Source organism: Chiloscyllium plagiosum, unplaced genomic scaffold, assembly GCF_037043375.1.
Source record: "Chiloscyllium plagiosum isolate Xiang-an unplaced genomic scaffold, Cpla_swu_hap1 HiC_scaffold_3, whole genome shotgun sequence".
NCBI lineage: Eukaryota > Metazoa > Chordata > Chondrichthyes > Orectolobiformes > Hemiscylliidae > Chiloscyllium > Chiloscyllium plagiosum.
In genome coordinates this window covers 74,111,485-74,124,642 of record NW_028270141.1, presented here as the reverse complement: position 1 = coordinate 74,124,642, position 13,158 = coordinate 74,111,485, and the positions used below count along the sequence as shown (strand labels likewise).

General features: G+C 42.1%; 1 protein-coding gene across 1 annotated transcript in view; it reads left to right on the top strand.

Moving 5' to 3' along the window:
* Positions 1-13,158, top strand: part of LOC122548648 (axonemal dynein light intermediate polypeptide 1-like) — a 49,471-nt gene that overhangs the window by 22,018 nt on the left and 14,295 nt on the right. The window contains exon 3 of the mRNA XM_087976633.1: positions 9,873-9,979. Coding sequence (XP_087832759.1) covers positions 9,873-9,979 — 107 coding nt within the window. The remainder of the gene's footprint in view (positions 1-9,872; positions 9,980-13,158) is intronic.

Below are 13,158 nucleotides of genomic sequence, written 5' to 3'. Positions count from 1 at the left end.
TGTTTTAGATGAGACAGATGAGGAAGCAAAAGGGGTAGGGGAGTTGCATTACTGGTTAGGGAGCATATCACAGCTGTGTTGAGGGAGGACACCCTGGAGGGATCATGCAGCGAGACACTTTGGGTGGAGTTCAGGAATAGGAAGGGTGCATTCACAACGCTGAAGAGGAAGAGATATGTAGTCAGATTATGTAAAGATGTGATAATGGCAGAGTTGTTGCAGTAGGTGATTTTAACTTCCCCCATATTGACTGTGACTCCCTTAATGATGGGTGTTTGGAAGGGGAGCAATTTGTTAGATGTCTCCAGGACAGTTTTTTGAAACATTATGCGGGTAGTCCAAAGAGAGGGGGGGTATCATACTATGCTTGGTACTGGGAAATGAGCCCAGCTATGTGATCAAAGTTTCAAGGGGGGAGTATTTTAGGAATAATGGCCATAATTCCATACATTTTTGGGATACTTATGGGTAAGGACAAGTGTGGACCATAATTAAGGTGGTAAATTGGGAGAAAGCTAACTATGAGAAGAAAGTGAGGACTGCAGATGCTGGAGGTCAGAGCTGAGAGTGTAGTGCTGGAAAACCACAGCAGGTCAGGCAGCATCCGAGGAGCAAGAGAATCGATGTTTTGGGCATAAGCCCTTCAACAGGAATCAGGAAAGTCAACTATGACTGAATTAGGCAACAATTGGAGAAGGTAGATTGAGAGCGGCTGTTTGAGGGTAAATCCACATCAAATATGTTGGAGTCTGTTAAAGACCAGTTGATTAGAATGAAGGACAGATATGTTCCTGTGAAAATGAAAGACAGGAATGGCAGGATTCAGGAGCCTGGGGGAAATTATCAGTTTAGTCAAACAAAAGGAAGCATTCCAAAGGTCAAGGTAACTAAAATAGACAAAGTCCTTGAAGAATATAGAGAAAGTAGGAAGGAGCTCAAATGAGGAATTAGCAGGCTAAAAGGAGTTATGAAATATTGTTGGCTGGCAGAGTTAAGGAGACTCCTAAGGCATTTTGTGCATATATCAGGAGCAAGAGAGTAGTTTAGGAAAACGTAGGCACACTAAAGGATAAAGGAGGAAGGTTGTGTGTGGAGTCGAAGGAAATGGGTGAGACCCTTACTGAGTACTTTACATCAGTATTCACCAAAGAGAGTGATGTCAGGAATATTGAGATTATAGAGTCATAGAGATGTACAGCATGGAAACAGATCGTTCGGTCCAACCTGTCCATGCTGACCTGATATCCCAACCCAATCTAGTCCCACCTGCCAGCACCCGGCCCATATCCCTCCAAACCCTTCCTATTCATATACCCATCCAAATGCCTCTTAAGTGTTGCAATTGTACCAGCCTCCACCACATCCTCTGGCAGCTCATTTCATACACGTACCACCCTCTGCGTGAAAACGTTGCCACTTAGGTCTCTTTTATATCTTTCCCCTCTCACCATAAACCTATGCCCTCTAGTTCTGAACTCTCCGACCCCAGGGAAAAGACTTTGTCTATTTATCCTATCCATGCCCCTCATAATTTTGTAAACCTCTATTAAGTCATCCCTCAGCCTCTGACGCTCCAGGGAAAACAGCCCCAGCCTGTTCAGCCTCTCCCTATAGCTCAAATCCGCCAATCCTGGCAACATCCTTGTAAATCTTTTCTGAACCCTTTCAAGTTTCACAACATCTTTCCGATAGGAAGCACACCAGAATTGCACACAATATTCTAACAGTGGCCTAACCAATGACCTGTACAGCTGCAACATGACCTCCCAACTCCTGTACTCAATACTCTGACCAATAAAGGAAAGCATACCAAACGCCTTCTTCACTATCCCATTTACCTGCAACTCCACTTTCAAGGTGCTATGAACCTGCACTCCAAGGTCTCTTTGTTCAGCAACACTCCCTAGGACCTTACCATTAGGTGTATAAGTCCTGCAAAGATTTGCTTTCCCAAAATGCAGCACTTCACATTTATCTGAATTAAACTCCATCTGCCACTTCTCAGCCCGTTGGCCCATTTGGTCCAGATCCTGTTGTAATCTGAGGTAACCCTCTTCGCTGTCCAATACACCTCCAATTTTGGTGTAATCTGCAAATTTACTAACTACACCTCTTATGCTCGCATCCAAATCATTTATGGAAATGACAAAACGTAGAGGACACAGCACCAATCCTTATGGCACTCCACTGGTCGCAGGTCTCCAGTCTGAAAAACAACCCTCCACCACCACCCTCTGTCTTCTACCTTTGAACAGTTCTGTATCCAAATGGCTAGTTCTCCCTGTATTCCATGAGATCTAACCTTACTAACCAGTCTCCCATGGGGAACCTTGTCGAACACCTTACTGAAGTCCATATAGGTCACGTCTACCGCTCTACTCTCATCAATCCTCTTTGTTACTTGTTCAAAAAAACTCAAGCTCAGGGAATGTAGCACGAACAGCCAAGTTTCTGGTATTGAGACTGGCTCTAATGCAACGAGGGGTATGTCGGCTTCCAAGAGATCAATTGTGTTAGGGATTCTGTAGTCTGAGGTACAGACAGACGTTTCTATGGCCAGCAGAGAAAAAGCAGAATGGTGTGTTGTTACCCTGGTGCTAGGATCAAGGATGTCTCAGAGAGAGTGCAGAATGTTCTCACGGGGGAGAGGGTCCAGCAAGAGGTCATTGTCCACATTGGAACCAGCGATATCGGAAGGGAAAAGGTTGAGATTCTGAAGGGAGATTACAGAGAGTTAGGCAGAAATTTAAAAAGGAGGTCCTCAAGGGTAGTAATATCTGGATTATTCCCAGTGCTACAAGCTAGTGAGGGCAGGAATAGGAGGATAGAGCAGATGAATGCATGGCTGAGGAGCTGGTGTATGGGAGAAGGATTCACATTTTTGGATCATTGGAATCTCTTTTCGGTAGAAGTGACCTGTACAAGAAGGGAACTAATATACTGGCAGGGAAATTTGCTAGAACTGCTTGGGAGGATTTAAACTAGTAAGGTGCGGGGGTGGGGGGGGGGGGATGGGACCCAAGGAGTTAGTGAGGAAAGAGATCAATCTGAGGTTAGGGAAAGATGTGTGAATACTCTCAGCCAGATCAAAATAATAAAGGAGGAAGTGTTGGATGCCTTGAAATATATTAAGATAGACAAGTCCCCAGGGCCAGATGGAATTTATCCCACGATACCATGGGAGGCAAGGGAGAAAATAGCTGGGGCTTTAACAAATACCTTTGCATCCTCTTTGGCCTTCAGGAGAGAACCCACAGGACTGGAGAATCGCCAATGTTGTTCCTTTGTTTAAGAAGGGAAATAGAGATAATCTAATAATTACAGGCCGGTGAGCCTGATGTTAGTGTTGGAGCAGCTGTTGGAGAAGATACTGAGAGACAGGATTTATTCACATTTGGAAATGAATGGACTTGTTAGTGATAGGCAGCATAGATTTATGTGGGGAAGGTCATGTCTCACCAATATGATTGAATTTTTTGAGGGGGTGACAAGAATAATTAATGAGGGAAGGGTCATGGATGTTATCTACATGGAACTTCGTAAGGCATTTCATAAAGTTCCTAATGGCAGGCTAGTATAGAGGATAGAATCTCATGGGATCCAGCTGGCTAGATGGATGCTAAAACTGGCTTGGTCAGAGAAGGTCAGAAGTCACAAAACAGCAGTTTATAGTCCAACAGATCTATTTGATATCGTGAGCTTTCGTAGCACTACACTTCATCAGGTGGAGTGAAGAGAAGCACACAGGCACATAATTTATAGGCAGAGAGATCAAAAGATCGTAAAAATAGTGTGAGTAGAGTGTGGACAGGCTGAATAATAAGTCTCTGCAGAGACTTTAGTGTTCCGTAGGAATCAGTGCTGGGATCTTTTTTGTTTGTATATATAAATGGTCTGGATGAAATGTAGATGGTCTGATTAGTAAGTTTGTGGATGATACCCAAATTGGCAGAGTTGCAGATAGTGAAGAGGATTGTCAAAGGATACAGCAGGCTATAGAGAGATTGCAGATTTGGGCAGAGAAATGACAGATCAGGTTTAATCCACACAAATGATAAATGGATAACACGGTGGCTTGGTAGTTAGCACTGCTACCGATTGGGGTGGGGACCTGTGTTCAGCTCCAGTCTCAGGCTACTGTCTGTATGGAGTTTGCTCATTCTCCCCTTCTCTGTGTGGGTTTCCTCTAGGTGCTCCAGTTTCCTCCCACAATCCAAAGTGTGCTGGTGAGGTGCACTGACCATGCTAAATTGCCCATAGTGTCTAGGGATGTGCAGTCTAGGTGATGGGAAATGCAGGGTAACAGGGACAGGGTAGGGGTGTGGGTCTGGGTGGGATGGTCATTCAAAGGTTGGTATTACTTGATGGGCCAAATGGTGTGCTTCCATACTGTAGGGATTCTATGATTGTATTCCATTCTCAGATGTATTTATACACGGAAAGTCTTTGACACTGGTCCAGCTCCCTCAGAGCCAGCCCTCAGAATGAACATGATATCTGATACTCCTCTTTGTATCTGTCAGCCAGAGCTTTGATTGGACTGAATTAACAGCCCCAATCGGGGAACTCATATTGTATGATACCCACCTGGCTGACCTCCTAACAATCATGACACACAGCTAGAGATTCCACAAGTCAGTGGGATGTTGCATTTCTTCAATGAGCACATCCTTGAAGCCCTTCCTCTTCTCTTTTGATAACTGCATGCTGTGATGAAGCCTCGCATAGAGAATGTGTTTTGGTAGACTTGCACCAATCATATGGATGATGTGGCCCAACCAATGCAGCTGACTGAGTGTATCCAGTGCCTCGGTAGTGAAGATGTTGGCCTGAGTGAAAGGACACTGATATTAGAGTTCCTTTCCTGTCATTAGATTTCCAGGATTTTGTGGAGGCATTGCTGATGCTTTTTTTCATGGGTTTTGAGGCATCTGCAGTACATTGTTCATGACTATGATGCACACATTCCAGAAGGGCAGGTAACACTGCTGCTTGTAGACCATGAGCTTGGTGCTGGATTTAAGATGTTTGTCATTAATCCTTGCGGCATACTGCTGATCACAGGCCTCTAGTCATGATTTAATACCTGCCATTGAGTACAAACTGTAAGGGAATGTGAATAGTAGGATTGAAATCTGCTACGTAGAGAATTTTGGACTGTAAGTTATGGATATCCAAAGGAATAGAGTCATAGAGATGGAAACAGGAAACAGACCCTTCGGTCCAACTCATCCATGCTGACCAGATATCCCAACCTAATCTAGGCCCACCTGCCTGCATCCGGCCCATATCCCTCCAAACCTTTCCTATTCTCATACCCAACCAGGTGCCTTTTAAATGTTGTAATTGTACTAGCCTCCACCACTTCAACTGGCAGCTCATTCCATACACGTACCACCCTCTGCGTGAAAATGTTGCTCCTTAGGTCTCTTTTATATCTTCTCCTCTCACCCTAAGCCTTCTTGTTCTGGACACCCCCACCCCAGGGACAAGACTTTGACTATTTATCCTATCCTCATGATTTTATAAACCTCTATAAAGTCACCCCTCAGCCTCAACACTACAGGGAAAACAACCCCAGCCTATTCAACTTCTCCCTATAGCTCAAATGCTCCAATCTCAGTAACATGTTTGTAGATTTTTCCTGAACCCTTTCAAGTTTTACAACATTCTTCTGATAGGAAGGAGACCAGAACTGCACGCAATATTCCAAAAGTGGCCTAACCAATGTCCTGTACAGCCGCAACATGACCTCCCAACTCCTGTACTCAATACTCTAACCAATAAAGGAAAGCATACCAAACGCCTTCTTCATTATTCTATCCACTTGCAACTTCACTTTCAAGGAGCTATGAACCTGCACTCTAAGGTCTTTTTGTTCAGCAACGCTCCCCAGGACCTTACCATTAAGTGTACAAGTCCTGCTAAGATTTGCTTTCCCAAAATGCAGCATCTCATTTTTATCTAAATTAAGCTCCATCTGCCACTCCTCAGCCCATGAGACCATCTGATCAAGATTCCATTGTAATTTAAGGTAATCTTCTTTGCTGTCCACTACATCTCGAATTTAGGTGCCATCTGCAAACTTACGTACTATACCTCTTATGCTCACATCCAAATCATTTATATAAAAGATGAAAAGTAGTGAACCCAGCACCAAATTCTTGTGGCACTCCACTGGTCACAAGCCTCTAGTCTGAAAAACAACCCTCCATCATCACCCTCTGTCTTCTACCTTTGAGCCAGTTCTGTATCCAAATGGCTAGTTCTCCCTGTATTCCATGAGATCTAACCTTGCTAATCAGTCTCCCATGGGGAACCTTGTCGAACACCTTACTGAAGTCCATATAGGTCACGTCTACCGCTCTGCTCTCATCAATTCTCTTTGTTACTTCTTCAAAAAAACTCAAGCTCATGAGACATGATTTCCCAAACACAAAGCCATATTGACTATCCCTAATCAGTCCTTGCCTTTCCAAATACATGTACATCCTGACCCTCAGGATTCCCTCCAACAACTTGCCCACCACCGATGTCAGGCTCACTGGTCTATAGGTCCCTGGCTTGTCCTTACGATACTTGTTTTTTCTTAAAGAGAAACCTTCTTTTAGAAAAGAGATTTCTTGAAAGTCCTGTGTCTTGTGATAAATTTTTGTTTACTGCAGATCCCTTACTCGGGTTTATGATTGTCACATTACAGCTTTGCTTTGGAGATTGTGTCTATTTGGATTTTCTAGTTTTTGGCTAGCCTGGAGCAAGAATGAACATCCCAATCCAACCCATCTATTTATGAGGGAACCTCTTGTGGTGGGTCCAGTGTAGTATCTGTTCTGAACCCTGATTGTCCTCCTGTGATGTGTCTGGAAGAATCCTTGATTCAATGGAGTGTTAAAGGGGCTTGGAACGCACTGGCTGCAACAGTAGCAGGCTCGCCAACATTAAGGGAATTTAAATGGTCATTGGATAGGCATATGGACAAGAATGGAATAGTGTAGGTTAGATGGGCTTCAGATTGGTTCCACAGGTTGGTGCAACATCGAGGGCCTTTATTGCGCTGTAATGTTCTATGTCTAATATTTCCTAAGCAAAATGTGTTGGCAAAGTCCGCAGAGACATCTCCTTGCATTTGGCAATGTTTGTTCTTGTGCACCAGAATGGCAGACCAAGAGATGTCTGAACATTCTACACTTTATCCTTTATTTTTCACCCAGTGACTAAGATCTATTGGCCAAAAGTGTTTTTTAATCATTTTTCCTGAATGTTTGCAAACTAAATAGGTTGACCAATTTTGCATTTTCATTGAATATGTCTTCTTTATAATGAGTAATTTTATGTTTATCAAGAAAACATGGAAGATGGACCTTTTTCTTTTAAGTCAAATACAGAGGAGACATATGATTGGCCATTATTAAAAACCAGGTAAAACAATTACAGATAGTTCTCAAATAACGCCGCAATTGTGGTCCTCTGCGATGCTGTGTTATAGAAAATCATGCAATACAAATAATGGGCATATGGGAAAAACAGGGTTGGGACAAATCACCAAAAGTACCAGTAAAGATTGAAACAAAAATGGTAGTAGCCTAACACAATAGAGTGGTGCTGGAAAAGCACAGCAGGTCAGGCAGCATCCGAGGAGCAGGAAAATCAACGTTTCGGGCAAAAGCCCTTCGTCAGGAATAGATGAAGGGCTTTTGCCTGAAACGTCGATTTTCCTATTTATTGGATGCTGCCTGACGTGCTGTGCTTTTCCAGCACCACTCTAATCTAGATTCTGGTTTCCAGCATCTGCAGTCCTTGTTTTTACCTGACACAAATGATAGCACATTCTAAATAAAGTTTGACCTGTTGTAACTGTTGTATGGTACTGTTTAGTGCAATTCATCAGAAACTTCAACTGATTGCTCTCAATTGGTATCTATAGCTGTTGGCTGCACTATATTCTAGCCAGTCTTTTGATTCCATCCAAGGGTAACACTGCACAAGTCAGATCCCAGAATGAAACCTGCCTTGGTAGATCAAGGGCTGAATCTTAATTTCTTTCACTAAGTGTCAGTTTTGTCAAAGTTTTCAGAGGGTTTCACATTGTGGTGCTTGGGGATGTCTAGCACCTAATTTACAAAACCCATCTGCTTTATTATCTACCCCACCCTTTGGTGCTCCTCCCACACATTCTAGCGCCATTGTACTATGTGCCATTTCTAAAACAACTCACCACTTCCTGGATATCCCAGAATTGATGAACATCTGTGGTGCAGCACCATCTGTAAAAAGACATTGCACACCCAGCCAAGAGCTGTCAGACCAGAGCTCCCCTGCATGGTTCCTGATATTCAACCTGGATGTGGGAGAAAATGGAAAATTGGTGCCTCTCTTTGTGGGCAGGGACATGGAGATGCTGCTGATGGGGATGGGGTGATGCAAAGGTAGGATGTCCTTTTCTCCCATGCCACCAGAGGACACCGATCTACTGGAACCACACCAACCTGGACCAGAGTTATCATCCAGGCCAGTGCAGTCTCAACCATCTGAAGGAATGCACAGAATGTAGGAAGAAGATCAATGACCTTCTCCACTCTCCCTGTGAAAGTGCCACCATCTTCTTGCTGATACCTCACTCATTCTATCTCTGTACTGTACCCACCATTTCTTGCAACATCTTCCCTACTCATCCTCACTAACATCTGACCCTGACTCACCCTGAATCTCTTCTGCACAGACTATTCAGCCCCTCAGGACATCTCCACACATGGACCAAAAGTAACAATATACCATCCCCCTCACCCACTATGAGCAGAATTTCCTGACTCTGACCATCTGAGCATTTGACTGACCGTGTCCAAGCCCCTGTATTGGTATTTTCTTTGCAGTTGGTTATCATAGTGATTAGTCACTGAAACATTCACAAGAATCTGCAGATATTAACATCTAAACATATCTTTAAACAAAAATAGGAAAATAAATCTCTTAATACAAACAACAAATCAAGTTTCAAACTACTCCTTAACATTGTCCTTTTACTGTTCATCAAATCCAGTGAAATTTCACTCTTATCTCAACTCTAAGTTTTTTAATTAAGAGATTACTCCCAGCTTCTTGTCCTCAGGCTGTAGAGACATTTTCACAATGCTTTTCCAAGTCCACCAGCATAAAAATTACACAATACCGTTCACAAAACATTTCATGAGAAAGTGCACAAGCCGAGTGATTATGTAATGCCAATTGGAGTCCAGTCCTCCGCGCACACGACTCTTGATACCAGGGATGAGAATCGCGTAACAGAGAACGGGAATTCGCTTTATTAAAAAAAGATCAGCAATTCAAAAATCATGTTACAGAAAAATCGTGTTTCATAAAAGTGTGTTATAGGAGAACTACCTGTACCTTTTAGTTGTGACCCGTGGGGCAGTGAGTGATGAGAAAAACAGTACAGTTCTTGTAACTCGATCATACACATGAAATAGGACGGGGTGGTCAGGCAGCACAATTCTCATCGGAGAAAGTGAGGACTGCAGATGCTGGAGATCAGAGTCGAAGAGTGTGGTGCTGGAAAAGCACAGCCGGTCAGGCAGCATCCACGGAGCAGCAGAATCAACGTTACGAGCATGAGCTCATGATCATTTTAAGGGGCTATCAATGTAACCACCAGAGATTTATACTCTAGTTTTCTGAATTTAAAGTGGACGTATTAATGAGCAGAATAGAAAGAGATTTTCTGGATCAGACTCTGGTTTATGAGACTGAAAGTGGGAAATCACACAGGAAGAAACGTAATATATTAGCTTGAATGTTTATCAAAAATATAAAATAATCAATTTGAAGAATGACCTTTCTACTTGTTGATAATTTATTCAACTGTTTTGTTTACCCAGGACCATAAAATAAGCCCTAAAAAATGTACTCTTGGAGCAACTAAAGGATCAGAAGAACACAGTAAACAGTCAATAGAATGCATTTTAAATGCAATATTACCTCCAAGGTAAGTGGATTTGAGGGCTTTTCTTCATTAAGTCTGTAAGTTAGCTCACTGAGCTTGAAGGTTTGTTTTCAGATGTTTCGTCACCATACTGGGTAACATCACCAGTGAGCGTCTCTGGCGAAGCCAGTATGGTGACGAAACATCTGAAATCAAATCTTCAAGCTCAGCGAGCAAACTTACAGACTTATCATCAACCTGAGCTACAAATCTTCTCAAAAATCTCTTTTCTTCATTTTTCAATCTCATATTTATGGTATTCTTGGGTGCAGTCAAACTATAAAATAAACAACTTGGACAATAACTTTTAATATTTGTAGTTGATCTCCATAGTATTGCAGATGAAAAATGTCTGAATAAAATGATTGTCCTATAACTGTGCAGCTATCTCTAGGTTAGCATTGTAAGGCAAGATTTAGGTAGGACTTGTCAGAATCATTCTTTATTTCATACAAATTATTTTCTGTATAATTTAAGAATAATGAGTATGTTATACTTTGTCTTAATGACAACAGAATAGCTTCGTTATTCCCTCCTACACTACAAGGATATGTTCCTTCTTCTTGTAGTTTCCTGTCTTTTATGTAGCCCACCTTCTGCTGTCCAACTCTTGCACAACATCCTTTAAAACAAAACAAACTCCAGTATCAGCTCTTAGTCAAACTAACTCTTATCCTTCCAGTAGATTCTACGTGTTTAACTTAACAGTAAATTTTTAAAAATGAGCAGGTGATCTCTTTGAAAAACTTAAACTTCTTAGAAGGATTGACAAGGACAATACGAGGAAGATATTTCCCCTGGCTGCAGATGCTACAACTAGGAGTCATTTCCCAGTATAACAGACTAGCTGTATTGAATGTAGATGAAGTGAATCCTTGACACACTGTACTCTAGGGGCTTTGAATGATGGGTTCAGCATACTCAAGACAGAGTTTGTTAGATTTTGGATGCTAAGGGAATTAAGGGATATGTAGGTTAGGCAGTGAAGCAGAGTAAAGGTAGAGGTATGATCTTAATGATTGGAAAGGCAGGCTCTAGGGTCGTATGACCTCTTGCTTCTATTCTACTTATGATCTTGTGCCATTATCTGTCCTTAACTCTGTTTAATACTGCTTCAACTCTGCATACAAAGGAGTCGGTCTCTCACTCAACATCAGTGAGAACAATTCTCCACAAGCCCTCTCCTGGACATGCATCTACATCTCTGGCATTTTGTTGATGGAGAGGCTTTGGATCTCATTGAAGAAAATGCCTACCATTATAATGGTGACCTTTGAGAAAGATAGCTGAAGTTGAGAATCAACTATGCAAGTCAAGCCTTTCAAAACAATGTTTGTGCAACAGAGATCCTCATAAGTATACAAAGTCTATCATGTTGTTTTATCACATACACACACTCTTACATACTCACACACTCAAGCAGATCCTCTCTCATGCACACATATATACCCTCTCCCCACACTCACACTCATGCACACACCCTCTCACAGGCTTATACTCCATCACACTCACACATACACTTTACCAAGCTTGCACACACGCAAATACACACTCTCTCACGTGTACTCACACTCACACGCATTCACTCTCTCTGTCTCATGCATACGCACACACATATAAGTCTATGGGGTGAATTTGTATTTGCAGAATTATATTTGCAGATACATTCTACTTTGCTCAAAAAATGCACAATCCACAGGCAGTCAATGCAGGCAGTCAATCCATGTAATATTTTGTAAATTCCACTTTGGAAATAGAACCAGTCTGACTCAAGACTGGGATACAGAGAGACTCTAACCTCCCACCTTTAATGCATTGTTTGAGCTGAGATGTCAGCTTTTATAAAACCTTGTTATCTCAAGAATGTGACTTAAAAGAAGTTCTGGGATTTACATATTAATGAACCGAAACTTGAAACACACTCTAAAAGATGAAAGACTTAACAACAATCTAGGTTTGTTCAATCTATCATTTCAGTTGCATGACACTGTAATTTTTTGCTATAAATCCTGTGCCTTAGGGTCCTGTTCCACAACTACCTGATGAAGAGCATCGCTCCGAAAGTTAGTGCTTCTAAATAAACCTGTTGAACTATGATGTTGTGTGATTTTTAACTTTGTCCACCCCAGTCCAACATTGGCTCATCCACATCATGGTTTCCAAAGGCTGTCCAACATCCAACAAGGCACAAGCCAGGAGTGTGATGAAATACTCTCTTTTCATGGATGAATGCAACTCTAGCAATACTCAAGAAACTTGACTCCATTTGCTTGACTGGCACCACATCCACAAACATTCACTTCCTCCACTAATAATACTCAGCAATACTCTCTACTATCTACAAGATACACTGCAGAAATTCACCAGAACTCCTTGGCTAGCACTTCCAAACCTACAACCACTGCCATGTACAAGGACAAAGGAAGAAGTTATATGGGAACAACAGCATTTGCAGGTTCCCCTCCGAGCCATTCACCATCCTAACTTGAAAATATATTTCTGTTCCTTCAGTATTGCTGGACAAAAGTCCTGGAACTCTCTCCTTAATGGCATTGTGGTCTATCTATAGCACATGGACTGCAGCAAATCAAGAAGGTAGCTCACCACCTTCTCAAGGGCAACTAGAGATGGCCCAGACGGTGACACCCATGTCCCATGAGTGAATGAATAAAATATAACAGGGCTTCATCTCATAAGCCAAAACATAGACAAAACTTTTAGCATAATGGTTTAGTAACTATCATACTAATAGGAAGAATTCATTGTTAGTAATATCAGATGATTTAAAATTACATGTACATAGAACATAGGGGAAGAAGATTCTCATGGAGTCTCAGTAACTACTGTAAACAGTCAATACATGTTCATGAGTGTTCACTCGCATGGTTTCCCGTCCTCATTCCTAAAGGCACCCATAACCCAGTCATTATATTAATACAAGAGAAGTGTCAAAAATAGAAAGAGAACAAGCAGAACTCTAGCTCAAGAACCTCCCATCCTCTCTGCCAAAGACATGTGCCTCTAGGATTGGCCTGGCTGAGTACTCTTAAAACATCTCAGATGCCTCTCAAGTTTTAAGTGACTGACAGCTATGATGGTAATGTTTGGAGCCTATTTTTTTCCCATTAAGTTTATCTTGTTCATTAGGAGCTGAAAATGTGTTGCTGGAAAAGCGCAGCAGG